Genomic DNA, 16,356 nt, shown 5'->3' with positions numbered 1-16,356 from the left:
GCACTCACAATATATGTGTAAATGAAAGAGATGTTGTGTGTTGTGAAGATGATTTTGAAGCTCTCTATATGTGTCCTTTTATAGGCAAGCAAAGTCTTGCTATCTTGGATTCCAAACACTGGATGCTTGGAAACAAAGCCATAAAAGTGACACAAAATGTCTTTAGAGAGAGCCATAAAATAGTCATAAAATTCTTTTAATGCATAGAAATATCTCGGATAAAGTGACGTTTTATATCAATGTGTTTGGTCTTGTCATGATAACGATTATTCCTGGTCAAATGAATAGCACTTTGACTATCACAAAACACTGTAAGAACACCCTGTATTAGACCAAGTTCATTTACCAAACCTCGGAGCCAAATAGCCTCCTTCACACCCTCCGTTGCTGAAATATATTCTGCTTCAGTCGTAGACAATGCAGCAATGGACTGAAGAGTAGCTTTCCAGCTAATAGCACTATTACAGAGAGTAAAGATGTAACCAGAAAGAGACCTCCTTCTGTCAATATCACCACCATAATCCGAATCAACATAACCTACAACGTCATCAGTTGTAGCCTTGTTTCTGTCAAATACCAAGCCAATACCAGAAGTACCTTTTAGATACCGAAAAATCCATTTTACAGCACTCCAATGATCCTTTCCAGGATTATGCATATATCGACTTACCATGCTAACAGCATATGCTAAATCAGGTCTAGTGCACACCATAGCATACATAAGACTACCAACTGCACTAGCATAAGGAATATGTGACATACGCTCCATCTCTTCCTCTGTATGTGGGCAAAGATCTAAAGATAACTTGAAATGTGCAGCAAGTGGAGTAGAAACAGGTTTACAATTATTCATATTAAACCTTTCAAGCACTCTTTCAATATATTTCTCTTGGGATAAAAACAATTTACCAGCTTGACGATCCCTGTGAATCTCCATACCAAGAATTTTCTTGGCTGCACCTAATTCTTTCATCTCAAACTCATTATTGAGTTGAATTTTCAATTTCCGGATCAAAGACTTGTCACGTGAAGCAATTAGCATATCATCAACATACAGTAACAAGTATATGAATGATTCATTTGGAAATTTCTGGAAATAAATACAGTCATCAAATTGACTCCTGCAATAACCTTGCCCAATCATAAAAGAATCAAACCTCATGTACCATTGTCTGGGAGCTTGCTTAAGGCCATATAATGATTTCTTCAATCGACAGACAAGATGCTCCTTATCAGGAACAATAAATCCTTCAGGTTGTTCCATGTAAATTTCTTCTTCCAGCTCTCCATGTAGAAAAGCTGTCTTTACATCAAGTTGCTCCAACTCCAAATCAAATAAAGCAACAAAAGCAAGCAAAACACGTATAGAAGTATGACGAACAACAGGTGAGAATATCTCATTAAAGTCAATACCTTCCTTTTGATTAAAACCTTTAACAACTAGTCGTGCTTTGCATCTTGGATCTTCAACCCCGGGAATACCGTCTTTCTTCTTATAGATCCATTTACATCGTAATGGTCGTTTGCCTTCGGGAAGCTCTGTCAAAGCCCAAGTACCATTCTTATGAAGACTTTCAATCTCTTCATTCATAGCCACTAGCCACTGTGACGAATCAACACAAGAAACAGCTTCTGTATAGCTGGCAGGTTCAACATCATCATTTACCTCTTGTGCAACTGACAATGCATAAGCAATTAAATTATCACCATCAGTGTATCTAGCTGGCCTTTTAATTAGTCTTCTGGTTCTGTCTCGAGCAATACAATAATCATCTTCTTGCTGATGAATAGGAGAAGTTGTACTGTCATCACAATCAACATAATGATCATCAATGCTAGATTGATTTGTAGAGGAAGATGGAACATCAACATTAGGAACTGTAGGTTTCACTATCAACTCCACCTTCTCGCTAGTACCCTGTAGATTACCTGTACTAGTAGAAGAAGACACAATAGATTGTTTTCCAGAAGATAAAAATGCATCCTCATTAAAAGTCACATCTCTGCTAAGAATTAATTTCCGTGACTTTGCATCAGAATACCATAAGCGATATCCTTTAGACTCAGATGCATAACCAAGAAATATGCACTCAACAGCTCTTGGAGCTAATTTACCATCATTAACATGTGCATAAGCAGGACATCCAAAGATTCTTAAGTTAGAATAATCAACAGGATTACCTGACCAAATTTCTTCTGGGATTTTGAAATCAAGTGCTGAATGTGGAGAACGATTAACCAGGTAACAAGCAGTAGATGCTGCTTCAGCCCAAAATTCACGCCGATGCCATAACCCAGCATTTGAGAGCATACAACGAACTCTCTCAAGTAGAGTCCTGTTCATCCGTTCTGCAACACCATTTTGTTGAGGATTTCTTGGAATAGTTTTGTGTCTAGCAATACCATTTTTTGTGCAGAACTCATTAAAATCACCATTGCAGAACTCTAATCCATTGTCTGTTCTAAGCTTCTTCACTTTCTTCCCTGTCTGGGTTTCAACAAGAGTTTTCCACTTCTTGAAAGTGGAGAAAGTCTCATTTTTATGCTGCAGAAAATAAACCCAAACTTTGCGAGAAAAATCATCAATGATGGTCATCATATAGCGACATCCTCCATGAGAAGGAAATTTAGAAGGCCCCCAAAGGTCAGAATGAATATAATCAAGAATACCTTTGGTACGGTGAGTTGCAGTGGAGAAACTAACCTTTTTCTGTTTCCCAAAAACACAATGTTTACAAAAATCCAATTTACCAATGCCATGTTTACCAAGATGACCTTGTTTGCTTAGAAGGTGCATACCTTTTTCACTCATATGGCCCAGGCGCATGTGCCATAATTTGGTAATGTCATTATCATGCATTGAAGAAGATACAGCTGTTGAACCTGTCACAACAGAACCTTGCAAGACATATAAACTACCAATCCGGTTAGCTTTCAATAATACCATAGCACCTTTCAATACCTTTAGAACTCCACCTTCAGCTGAATACCTACACCCGAGAGACTCTAGGGTGCCAAGAGAAATTAAGTTCCGCTTCAAATCTGGAATATAGCGGACATTAGCCAAGGTTCTGACAACACCGTCATGAGCCTTGATCTGAATAGTACCTATTCCTGCAACTTTGCATTGGGTATCATTGCCCATCAAAACAACACCACTGTCAACATGTTCAAAAGTGGTGAATAAGTCCTTATAAGGACACATATGAAAAGTACATCCAGAATCAAGAATCCATTCTGTTTTACTCCTATTATTATAAGAGACAACAGATAAAAGAATATCACCGTCAGAATTGGCTTCAATATTAGCAGCTTCAGAGGATTGTTGAAATTTTCCCTTATCTTGTTTTTCTTGTTTTTTCTTTAAGATAAAACAATCAGGAATGTCATGCCCCGGTTTCTTGCAATAGCGACAAGTTTTGTTGGATTTGCGACCTCTGGATTTGGATCTGAACTTTTTATAATTGGTACTCCCTTTTTCTTGAGTTCTACCTCGAACACTTAAGCCCTCACCCTTGTCCACAGAATTAACTTCAAGATCAAATTTTTCTTTGGACAATAAATTAGATTTAACATCTTCAAAGGATAAGGTATCATTATTTCCATACAACATGATTTCTTTGAAGTGCTTATAGGTAGAAGGTAAAGAGACAACCAACAAAACAGCTTTGTCTTCATCTTCAATATTAATATCAATATTTTGCATATCCATAATAATAGAATTAAACTCATCAAGATGAGTTTGAATAGGAGTACCTTCAACCATACGAATGGTGTATAACCGTTCTTTGAGACGAAGCTTGTTTGCGAGGCTCTTGGTCATGTATAAAGTTTCTAACTTCAGCCACAAAGCCGCAGCGGTTTCTTCATTGGCAACCTCACGAAGAACCTCCTTCGACAAACAAAGTTGAATTGTTGAAAGCGCCTTTTCATCCAACTCGTCCCATTGATCATCGGTCATGGAAACTGGTTTCTTTGACTTCCCATCTAAAGCTTTCTTTAATCCGCTCTGGATAAGAACGGCCCTCATTTGGACTCGCCAAATAGAAAAGCTAATTTTGCCATCAAACTTCTCAATGTCAAATTTTGCAGACATTTTGAAATTCTCAATTTAGTAAGAGCTCTGATTCCACTTGTTAAGGTTAGAGCACAATGCGGAAGCACAGGATTGAATCAATTGAGAACAAAAGAGAAGCAAGTAAAGGATAAAGAAAATAACACACAAGATTTAACGTGGAAAAACCCCTCAGTGTGAGAGGAAAAAAACCACGGGCGATCAAGAGCAAAATTCCACTATGTAAAAAAGAAGAGTACAAGAAATCCTCTTATAATGATGAGGACAAATGACAATATTTTTCTCACAAATACTCTCTCAAATGGAACAAGAATTCTCACCAAGAATGCACTCACAATATATGTGTAAATGAAAGAGATGTTGTGTGTTGTGAAGATGATTTTGAAGCTCTCTATATGTGTCCTTTTATAGGCAAGCAAAGTCTTGGTATCTTGGATTCCAAGCATTGGATGCTTGGAAACAAAGCCATAAAAGTGACATAAAATGCCCTTAAAGAGAGCCATAAAATTGTCATAAAATTCTTTTAAGGCATAGTAATGAGAGGCATCTAACAAAATCATTTAGGATATTAGTATAGTGGTATAGTGGTTCAACCGGTGGTTCGTTAACCGTATACAGGCGAAATTAGATATACATACATAATATATTAACATTAATGTTGAAAAATCATAAAAAACTAATATATATTTTTAATTTCATTAAAAAATAATTTTAAATAAAAACTGGTCAGTATGACCGGTACGGTTATATTGAAAACCGACTGATATAACCAGTTTTGACCGACTTTAGACAGTTTTGACCGGTATGATTACATGACTGGTATAATTATTGTACCATATCAGTATTGAGACCAATTTATTGATTTTCCGGTTGAATTGGCCGGTATGAAACAGTTTTAACAACAAGTTTACTATTTAATTATTTATGCCCAATAATTTTGTATGTTATTACTATATTATTCATTATTCATTATTCTTGTATTAATAATCTTTGACTAAAATAAAACTAATAGATATAAATGATAGAATAATAGTTTTTTTGCAAAAAAAATTTGAAAGAGATATTTATAACACCAATAATTCCCTTTTCTTAACCTGCCAATAAAGATCCATTAATTTTTGGTTCCTTCATTTTATAAAATTCTAAGTAGGTTTTTTCAACTTGATTTCTTCTCATAAATGATTATTCAATAAATTTATAAATTTTCTTTTATTTTTGAAAAAAATTGTTTTATAGGTTATTTCAGCGCAAGTGAACCTTTATCATACTATAAAGCTGAGTTTTATTTCAAAAATGTTATTTTGTGATATACTTTTAAATAGAAATTTTAATTTGTCATTATATTAAATTATTCAAAGTTTTTTAAAAAGTCTACATTTAATTTACAACAATATCTTATATGAATGTTTATGTTTTGATAAGTAATTTAGAGAATGAAATCTTTTAATTAATTGAATAACATTATTTTCCTTTTCATCACATCATAGCTTTGTATTATTATACAAATAATAACATTATCCATTGGAGATTAATTGTGCATATTTATATCCTTATCCGCATGAAAAGTATTACCTAAAAATTATAAAAATAGAAACTAATATTTTTTATATAAACTTATATTTTAGTATTGAACTCTCCAATGTCAATCAAAGATAATCTAAGCCCAATACTTTGGGCTGAATTTAACAATATTAACCTCCCAAGTCATTTTAAGTTAGTTGGTAAAGGAACTCAAATCAGTTGTCCCATAAATCTCATTCAATAAAATTGCAATATATATTAAAAATAGTTTTGAGTGAGGGAACAAAATTAAAATATTGTATTAACTTTATTATGTATCACAACTTTAGTGGTCAGGTATTGTTTGGGACATACATTTGAGATATATGTCATGAAAAAAACATGTTCCTTCACATAGAAATAAAAGGCTTGAGAGTAATAAAACTTTTCATTTTTCTTTGTTCTCCTCCAAATCTTAGGTCCATTTCCTAATTAAGTTTTAAGGTAAAAAACTAAACTCCTGCAGCAAGATGGTAAAATCTATTAACAATATAATAAAAAAAACTTTCTCATGTCACATGTCACTTTCTCCTTACATTTTTTCCTTCATGCCACATGTCACCTCCTCCTCATATATAAAACTCTCTCATGTCACATGTCACTTTCTCCTTAAATTTATTCTTTCATGTCACATGTCACCTCCTCCTCACATATTTTTCTTCCTACTTTTTATATTATATATTTTATATGCTACTAATAATTTAATATCAACTAGTGATTGGTTCATGTCATTACCCCACTAAAATTGAGTGTTTACCACAACTACGTTTTGTTATGTTAAAAAGTAATAGTCATTGAACATTAGATGAAACTGAAATCATTTTTCACATTCAAATTATTTCTTTATATTAATCTATCTATATAATTTAATGTTTACCATTAATCTAAGAATCATTGTACTTTTCACCTCATCAAAGTTTTTTGACATTTTTCGCACTGAATTTTAATATTACAGTTCAGATTCTTTGAATTTTAAGTTTTCTCTATTAACAATATAATAAAAAAACTCATAAAAACTCATTTATGTCACATGTCAATTTCTCCCTACATTTTTTCTTTCATGTCACATGTCTCCTCCTCACATTTTTTCCTTCTTACTTTTTATATATTTTATATGTTAATAATAATTTAATACTAATTGTAGAAAATTCAAATTAAAAATTATCAATTTATTTTTCTTATGTGCTTAAACATGCAAATACACAAGTAATATGTATATTCTTAATAATATGAATGTATGAGTAATATGTGTGTTTTAACCATGTGAATGCATGAGTAACATATGTTTTCTTAATAATGCGAATGTACGGGTAACATGTGTGTTTTTTAGCTATGCAAATACACGGGTCACACGTATTTAATTTCTATCATTATATTATTTAATTAAAAAATAACAATGGCATATATATTCATGGAAAATATATGTATTTTAATTAGGAATATAACAAATCAATTATTAGACTCTTTTTATTATTTTGATTAAAATTATCATAAAAAATATCTGTCATATCCGAACTTAGTGTGTTTTTAATTTATGAGTTATTTTCATACAATGATTATTAGCTAAAACATAATCAAATAAATAACATTTAATTATACAATATTTGAATGCTAAAAATATATTCAAATATTTATACACAATGAACATTAATCTAAAATAAAACATAAGCATTAATCACAAAAAAATATGATGCAAAAATAACTCCTTATATTTATAAATTTATATAGAGAATATAGAGATGAGATATTATCCAATAAAATTTGAATTTTATTTATTGAGTTATTTAAGAATCAAATATTTTCTATAATCACACTTTCAACAAATAAATACTTATACAAACACATTTATAATTGTTAATATTCCATATACACTAAAAAATCAATGTTAATGTTGCACCTATATGAATGAAAAAATATAATTGTTCAATACATGATTTATTGATATTATAAAATATATGTATATTATATTTGCATTATGCCTAAACCAAGAAGCAACCCGTGCAAGTGCACGGGTACACTCCTCAGCAGTTATTAAGAAGAGTCTAAGTGAGTTTTTGGTTGAGAATGTGAAAGAATATCCAGGTGAAGTATCTATGCTAGCACTTGGACCATTCACAAACAGCTTTAGCAACCAAAAGATCAGATTCTCCTTTTGCAAGCAAGGTGAAGAGAATAGTCTAACTTGGTGATTCATTCTTTGCATTGAGTAATGTCAATCTTGCCGCATAAGCAAATATTCATAGAGATCCCGAAGCTGCAGAAACTGTGTTTACCTCTGGAGTGAAAATTGCTGTTATTGGAATAAACATTACAGCCCAAGTCCAATTAACAGATGCTGATATGATATCTTTGAACTGAAGGAATTTAATGGAAAGTATGCACCTTTCTTAAGTAACATGTGCAAATTCTACAGGGTTTTGCATGTAAAAACTGTCGGTGTCCGAGGAATTTTCCTCCACGGCCATGTCAACTTTGTGGCCACTACTGTGCATGCAGCTCTTTTTTGAGGCCAGTGTCAAAGGGAAATCGCATGTAAATCATTTTCCATGTGAATTATTTAATGGCTTTCATGACAATGTTTTTCAAGTTAATGTGTATATGTTTAATAGGCTGAAAATATGTTTATGAATTTATTTGTGGTAAGTATGAAAATATGGTTATGAATTTGTTTATGCAAATCTAGTTTATGATATTATATTGTGATGAATCTTGTTAAATAATGAGTTCATGTGCTAAACTAATAATTGTTTAAATGCCGATATATTATATGAGTATTATATCTTTGGTTAATTTTAATTTTCCTATATAAAGGTATAGAAGATCTGTGTGGAAAAAACTTATTTCATATCTTAACTATTTATTTTAGGAAAATATAATGCTTTGAATTAATAACTAGATTTAAACCATTAAATTTTTCTCGAATGAATGGTTAAGATGTAGAGCAGGTTTAAGTGTAAATGAATTACTTATATATATATATAAGCTTAGCATGTTACTCTCTTTGGTATAATGGCTCATTGTTGTTAACTTGTTATAATCTGGTCTAGATGGTTTGTTGCAATTTATAACCATCATGCTATTGATTTTTGTTTTAATATGAAAAAATAATAAGATTTAAAATTAGAATTCGAGTGAACTTGAGAAAGTGTGTGAAAAAATGGTTTAGATTGATCGATTTGACTAATTCAATCATAAATCAGATATCTAATTAAGTTTGCATCAAAATCAAGTTGATTGAATTTGGTGAATTTAAGCCTGGTGACTCAAATGGTCAAATTAGTTGTGTTAATTAATTTTTGTAAAAACAATAAAACATACATTGCTGCGTAAATAATCAAATGTAATTATGGTTATTATATTTTAAACTTATTTATACATTTATCTTGAAATTAAGTTATAAAAACTATATTATTTAATGAGGTTTTTAATTTAATTGTGATACCTGTGGTACTAAATCCTTCTTTTGTCTAATTAAGTGTGATAATATTTTTAAATTTCGAATATTAACTTATTAAGTTATGTTTGTTAATATCATGACATTTTTTTTAATTTTTTAATGTAAACTGAATTAACTGATATAACTATTGACCTACTAATCTAGTAATGACTTATTGACACCAATATGTTTACTAATCCATGTTTAATAATACTAAAAGTCAGTAGAAATGAGATAATGCAGTAGAAATGAGTATGCAAATCTTATAGAGAGAATAAAACAAAATATTTAAATTTGGATGAAAAATCAATTAACTTATAGGATTATAAAAACTAGTGACTAATCCAAGGAAAAATGAATAATATGTAATATTATAATCATTTAAACTAGTGACTAAATACACAATTTTTTTTATCAAATGGTTATAAACTCAATTAATTTATTCAGCTATAAGCTATCATAAATTGCAATTGGCTTCACAATAAGATACATGAACTACCAATTACAATCTTAATGCAACTCAGTTTAACCTGATAGTTTTCCTTCTCTTATAGGTTCTACGGATGGCAACTGGAGGGGAATGGGCACGGGTGCGTGTAGTGCTTTCCCGTGCTTAAACCTGTAATATTTGTGAGTACCTGTGTAGATAGCGAATATTTGTAGGTATCAACGAGTTTTTAATTTTAATTATATATTTATATAATTTATAATAATCAATATGTAAAAATAACTGTTACATGAATAATATGATATTTATATAATAAATTTATGATCATAGTCAAATTGTATAATTTATCATGAAATGATAATAAAGTATATGATATATAATTTTAAAATAATAATAAATATATATAAAAATTTAACCAAAAACTAAATATATAAATTTGCGGGTACCCGCGGGATGGGTATCATAAAACTCGCTTTCGCTCATAAGCTATTATTGCAGGTGTTATTTGTGCACGTACCCATGGGTCGGGATTTTTTTGTCGATTTTAAGATAATCTCAAAAGTCACTAACTTTATTTTATGACCTTTAAGCATTTTCTTTCCCACAATTACCCTAAAAAAACCGACTAATATACAAATCATTTGTGATGAATCTTTGAAATTTCTTATGCCAAAACAACAGTGTTTTCAAGGGGAAAAAAACACATTTTGTTAGCCAAAAATCAATGCTATAATAAGTTACTAATAGTTATTTAGTTCAGAAATAATAGTTTTTAATCATTTGTCCAAAAAGACAAAAAATGAAAAGATAAATTGACTCCTTCTATACGTCGCCGTCTCCAGAAAGAAGCCTTAATTTCATTTCATTCACATTCATCGTTCCCGTTGCTTTCTCGTTCCTCTCTCACTCTCTTTCTCTCTCCTCTGCTTACACAACAACAATGGAGGATTTTTGGAACAGAGCGAAGACCTTCGCAGAAGAAGCTGCGAAGAAATCTCAAACTCTGACGAGTTCCTCATCCAACAGGTTCGCCGATCTGGTTTCTGAAACCGCTAAGAAATCTAAAGAGCTCGCCGCCGACGCTTCGAAGAAGGCCGAAATCATCAAAAAGCAAGCCGACGATCAGATCAAGTCCCTCTCCGACAGCCTTTCCGCCATTGCCGCCGCCGCACCTTCTCCTGTCGCCATTGCCGCCGCCGCAGATCCATCTCCTTCACCGGAAGACCTCGAGAAGTTCGGTGTCACCGATGATCTCAGATCCTTCGTTAAAGGACTCACTTCCACTACCTTCCAGAACTTCCCTCTCAGAAACGGTAAATGACAGTTGTAATTTGATGTTTTATTTGAAAATGTGATAATTTAGATGAATTTGAGTTGCATTTGAAAATGTAGATGAATCTGAGGGTTCTGGTGCTCCCACTGTGGCGTCCAATGTTCGGAAGGATCTCAATGAGTTTCAGGAAAGGCATGCCACTCTTGTTCTAACCACTGTTAAGGTAAATTCAACCATATTTTAATTTTGTAAGTTTTTCATGTTGTTATTGTATTATTTGTTTGTTACTATTTTCATGTGTTTAAATTACGTGAGACTTGGTAATTACGAAATTGATTGAGTTTATTGCTAGGAACTGTGTGTTATACGTTTTAGTTCCTGTATTCTTACTTGATTGATTGTGATTCCTCTTTAGTGTGTTTCATGCACCGATTGAGATGCTTAATACTGCATTTATAATAATACTGTGTAATATGATTGTTAATAATGCATTTAAGTTCACATGGAAAACGTGCAAGCCAATTCTTTTCTCGGGAAAAAAGTGATGTCTGATTAAGATATTTATAGACTAGTGATGGAATAGTATAATGTATATCTTTGTACCTGTTGGTGATTGATTGAGTTTAATTTCTTTGCTTTTCTGTTGAAAAATTCAGTAGATGTAGCACCTGCCTCTAATTGTATTGCAATAATGTTTTATTTCTTATTATTACCTATTTACCACCAGGTATGCTAACATAACAAAGTGTTTAAAAAAGACATATATGTATTTGAAAATGAAAACTCACAGGCTTGCAGGTATAAAACTGTTTATCTATTTTAATAATTACTGTATTACTTTACAGGAAATTTCAAGGTTGAGATATGAACTGTGTCCACGTGCTATGAAAGAAAGACACTTTTGGAAGATATATTTCACCCTTGTCAACACTCATGTGGCTCCGTAAGTGGCATATCTTGTTAATGATTCATATTCTATGTTAACTTTGTTAATAAAGGTGAAATATTTTATTTTATGAATGATTTTTGTTTTATCTCTGCTTTGAGTTGTTTCTTTACCTATTTAATCCTTGATGAACAAATTTTAAGGTAACAAGAAAGAAAATACTCTGGTGATCAGCATAGGAAAATCTTCTGGTGAACAGAGATTTTTGTTTTTTTAAATTCTTTTAAATTGATGTAATTTATGCGATGAAAGTTAGACTTGAAATTAAAATATTGGAATTCAGGATTCTTAATAAATACTATTTTATGAAAATATTAGATGGTTTTGATAGGTCAAATTGATAGAGTTTAAGCCTTTTCCTTAATGTAATTAATTTTTTTTATAACCAAGGATATCACCTCATCCTATGAGTAAGGAACTAATCCCTTTCGGGTGCATAGCTGTCGCTCCCAATAAGCCGCTTCAAGGACTCGAACCTTTAATTTAATAGAAGTTAATACTTAGTAATATTTGAGGAAAAGGTGTCGGCAGGTATGGTAATTATGGAGATTGAATCATATATTGTGAGAAGACCGTTAACCCCAAATAAAACTATTTTTTATAATTGCTGGGATTTGCCATGGGACTGACTTGAGCTGCATAAGATGGCTGGCCTAACTTGTAGTTTGTTTAACTCTTAACACTATATAAAAACATTTATCAAGTGTTTTCAACTAGTAAAATTGCTCTCTTAGCAATGCCTGGCTTTATATGAACCTAACATTCTGGTTCTCAGCTAGAAAATCTCCAATTGGTTATGAATATCTGGAGTTCCTCTATGGTCAAAGGCGATCTTTGGAATGTACAGCCAATGTGAGGATTCATCCAAACCATGTTCGGAGGAATTAAGTTTGTTTTGACAGCAAGCGTAAGTAAGAGGCCCATGCACTTTATATGGTGAGACGAACTTTTAGGTTCTAGTGGATGACATCATTGGCATGTTTATGTGGTACTTACTTCTGTGCCTTCTACTTCCCGGCTTCATAAAGTAATTTTGGGTTGAGCTCAAGCCCTTGGTTCTTCTTATGTTGAGTAACAAGTACATATAGAATTATAGATTGCCATCTTCCTTTGCTTACGTATGAGGAAGCTTGATTTAGCTTTCTTCCAGTGTTGCTGTTGGAAAAACTGCATGAGTGGCATATATTTCACCCTTGTCAACACTCATGTGGCTCCGTAAGTGGCATATCTTGTTAATGATTCATATTCTATGTTAACTTTGTTAATAAAGGTGAAATATTTTATTTTATGAATGATTTTTGTTTTATCTCTGCTTTGAGTTGTTTCTTTACCTATTTAATCCTTGATGAACAAATTTTAAGGTAACAAGAAAGAAAATACTCTGGTGATCAGCATAGGAAAATCTTCTGGTGAACAGAGATTTTTGTTTTTTTAAATTCTTTTAAATTGATGTAATTTATGCGATGAAAGTTAGACTTGAAATTAAAATATTGGAATTCAGGATTCTTAATAAATACTATTTTATGAAAATATTAGATGGTTTTGATAGGTCAAATTGATAGAGTTTAAGCCTTTTCCTTAATGTAATTAATTTTTTTTATAACCAAGGATATCACCTCATCCTATGAGTAAGGAACTAATCCCTTTCGGGTGCATAGCTGTCGCTCCCAATAAGCCGCTTCAAGGACTCGAACCTTTAATTTAATAGAAGTTAATACTTAGTAATATTTGAGGAAAAGGTGTCGGCAGGTATGGTAATTATGGAGATTGAATCATATATTGTGAGAAGACCGTTAACCCCAAATAAAACTATTTTTTATAATTGCTGGGATTTGCCATGGGACTGACTTGAGCTGCATAAGATGGCTGGCCTAACTTGTAGTTTGTTTAACTCTTAACACTATATAAAAACATTTATCAAGTGTTTTCAACTAGTAAAATTGCTCTCTTAGCAATGCCTGGCTTTATATGAACCTAACATTCTGGTTCTCAGCTAGAAAATCTCCAATTGGTTATGAATATCTGGAGTTCCTCTATGGTCAAAGGCGATCTTTGGAATGTACAGCCAATGTGAGGATTCATCCAAACCATGTTCGGAGGAATTAAGTTTGTTTTGACAGCAAGCGTAAGTAAGAGGCCCATGCACTTTATATGGTGAGACGAACTTTTAGGTTCTAGTGGATGACATCATTGGCATGTTTATGTGGTACTTACTTCTGTGCCTTCTACTTCCCGGCTTCATAAAGTAATTTTGGGTTGAGCTCAAGCCCTTGGTTCTTCTTATGTTGAGTAACAAGTACATATAGAATTATAGATTGCCATCTTCCTTTGCTTACGTATGAGGAAGCTTGATTTAGCTTTCTTCCAGTGTTGCTGTTGGAAAAACTGCATGAGTGGCAGAGAAATCAATTTAGTAGGAGAGCTGCATTTTAGAGAATGGCAATGCTAAGAACAAAAAATTGATATTATTCTAATCTTTTGCCAGAATTCTGACATCACTTGTTTTTTCTGCTTTGAATGCGGTGTTGTAACATATTTAAGTTAGCCTCATTCAATAACTATGATGCTACAATCAGGTATGAGACGCAATACATGGAGCAGGTTCAGCTCAGAGCAGCAGAGGAGAATGTGGATAATACAGCAGAGCAAACTGTTGTTACTAGAGGAGCTGGAAAGGCAGAAGCAACAGGGAAGAATGTGAAGGGTAAATCTTCTAATGCATCCTCTACCGAGCAAGACATAGATACATTTCTTCTTGGAGATCTTGAAGACAGTGATGATGCTCCAGGTATATATCACTTGAAGTTTGTTTAAATTTCTTGTTACCGAAATAGGCAGTCTGGCAAGTCATTCGAATTTGGCATGATCAATGACTGAAAATTTGCAAGATTGTATGTGCAAAAACAGGTGTTATATTCTATGCTAAAAAAAACCATCCCTAAGATTCCTTAGATTAACTTGATTTTTAAATCTTCGGGATGATATTTCTGTTGGTGGTTGAAAAACATTTATATGTTTTACTATGAAAAATAATAATATTTATTTGTTATGACATACTATGATCTTGTCATCCTGCAAATCTTCATGGTACTGATTATCTTTTCGGTATTTCAGATGATGGCCAGGGCAGCTTTGATGATGATTTTGACGAGATTGGAAATTCTGTAAGTGATTTTATCTGGATTAACTTTTGTTTTTTCCTTTCATCCCCATGTATTGTTGCTTATGCTCCAAGTGCAGTTATATTGCTTGAGCACTACTGCACTAGCAAACGAGATACTCCCTATGTGTTGGTTAAAACTTATAAAATAAAAATAATCTAGATATGTGTGAAAATGATTTTTCTATATGTAAATAGAAGACTAGTTGAGATAAGATAGGGTTTTGTAAAGAAAAAAAATTGAGAGAAAATAAGGAGCAAGTATTTTTCCAAACAGTTGAGAAAGTTCATTTGCGTTATAGACCTGTATTGAGAAATTTTTTGGTGTAGCTTTTCTTGATAAGAGGATATTGACTTATCATGTTACGAAAACTTTCAGGATGTTGAAGATGAGAAGCACTCAAAGAGAACATCGGCCATGACAGTTTAGGATACTGAAATTAAGTGAAGTTTTGCTGAGATCAGTGAATATGGTAAAGAAAAAGTTTGTAGCAGTCACTAGTTTAAGAACAGTGGTTGTGTAATTTGGTGAACTGGTCGGAAAGCTGAAGTATAATTCATTATTGTTTATTATTTGTTTACCTTGTACCCTATATAGTGGCAGATTATATGCGCCTGCCTTGTACAGCTGTGAATAACATGGGCAATATTTGATTCTGCCTGGCTAGTTACATGGTTGGCATTGTGATTAGGGTAAAAGGGGTGATTAATATGTGAAATGTTTTATATTTTAAAAAATACCCAAGTGTTTTCTGATTCTTGAATATAATGTTACAATTCCATTTTCTGTTTAAGACCTCTAACCTTAAAAAGGAATGTTTTTGGCAATTTTTTATTTTGTATTAATCTTATATTTTTGGAATCTTACAAGGAGGGCTATGTTTTCTATAGCATTTATGGAAACAGTTAGAAAACAGAAAACACACCATTGATGATCTCCGATCACTTTATGAATCACTTACAGCTGCATCATTGTCGCCTCATATGGACATACATTGGTCAATAGTGTATTTGAATTTTGAACTATTCATAAATAAGATATCGCTTAATAATATGTTTATTGATTGATATTTTCTATTGTTTTCAGTTTACCTAAAGTATGCAATATATGCATGACTTGATGATGACAACCTCTAGGGGGTGCCTTAGAATTAGGATCACTTTAGTTTGAAGTCTTGAGCTTTTTAAACTGTAATTCGTTTTTGGTGAATTATGGGAATTTGAGGTTGTTTTGGTGAGGGAAATGGAAAAGATTTGGAGGGGAAAGCGCCACAAGCATGGAAGTTTGGTAAGCTATGGAGTTCGTCACAAGCAAGGATGTTTGATAAGAACAACAATGGTGGCCACGACCAACCTAGGTTTAGGAGAAGTGCTCTCAACTAAAACAATTCAAATTTACTCAAAATTCAACTTAACTTTATTAATGAATAAACAAAATTATAAATAGGCAGATTTGCC

At 32.4% G+C, this 16,356-nt stretch overlaps 1 protein-coding gene across 2 annotated transcripts; it reads left to right on the top strand.

Moving 5' to 3' along the window:
• LOC109355716 lies at nt 10,358-15,630 on the top strand. Of its 2 annotated transcripts, XM_019598909.1 has the most exons (6): nt 10,360-10,832; nt 10,912-11,015; nt 11,638-11,735; nt 14,315-14,526; nt 14,853-14,902; nt 15,278-15,630. In XM_019598909.1, the coding sequence occupies exons 1-6, from the start codon at nt 10,460-10,462 to the stop codon at nt 15,326-15,328; spliced, it is 888 nt and encodes a 295-aa protein (XP_019454454.1). In that variant the 5' UTR covers nt 10,360-10,459; the 3' UTR covers nt 15,329-15,630. The 2 variants fall into 2 exon arrangements, with proteins under 2 accessions (XP_019454453.1, XP_019454454.1); XM_019598908.1 differs by lacking the exon at nt 15,278-15,630 and having other exon boundaries at nt 10,358-10,832; nt 14,853-15,076.

The sequence above is a fragment of the Lupinus angustifolius genome, chromosome LG09, assembly GCF_001865875.1.
Source record: "Lupinus angustifolius cultivar Tanjil chromosome LG09, LupAngTanjil_v1.0, whole genome shotgun sequence".
NCBI classification, from domain to species: domain Eukaryota; kingdom Viridiplantae; phylum Streptophyta; class Magnoliopsida; order Fabales; family Fabaceae; genus Lupinus; species Lupinus angustifolius.
This window is presented reverse-complemented; position numbering and strand designations above follow the sequence as displayed.

Coding starts and splice junctions, on each gene's coding strand:
- LOC109355716 (XM_019598908.1), top strand. CDS start 10,460: ATGGAGGATTTTTGGAACAGAGCGAAGACCTTCGCAGAAGAAGCTGCG. Junction 10,833..10,911: donor GAACTTCCCTCTCAGAAACG/GTAAATGACAGT, acceptor TTGAAAATGTAG/ATGAATCTGAGGGTTCTGGT. Junction 14,527..14,852: donor AGACAGTGATGATGCTCCAG/GTATATATCACT, acceptor TCGGTATTTCAG/ATGATGGCCAGGGCAGCTTT.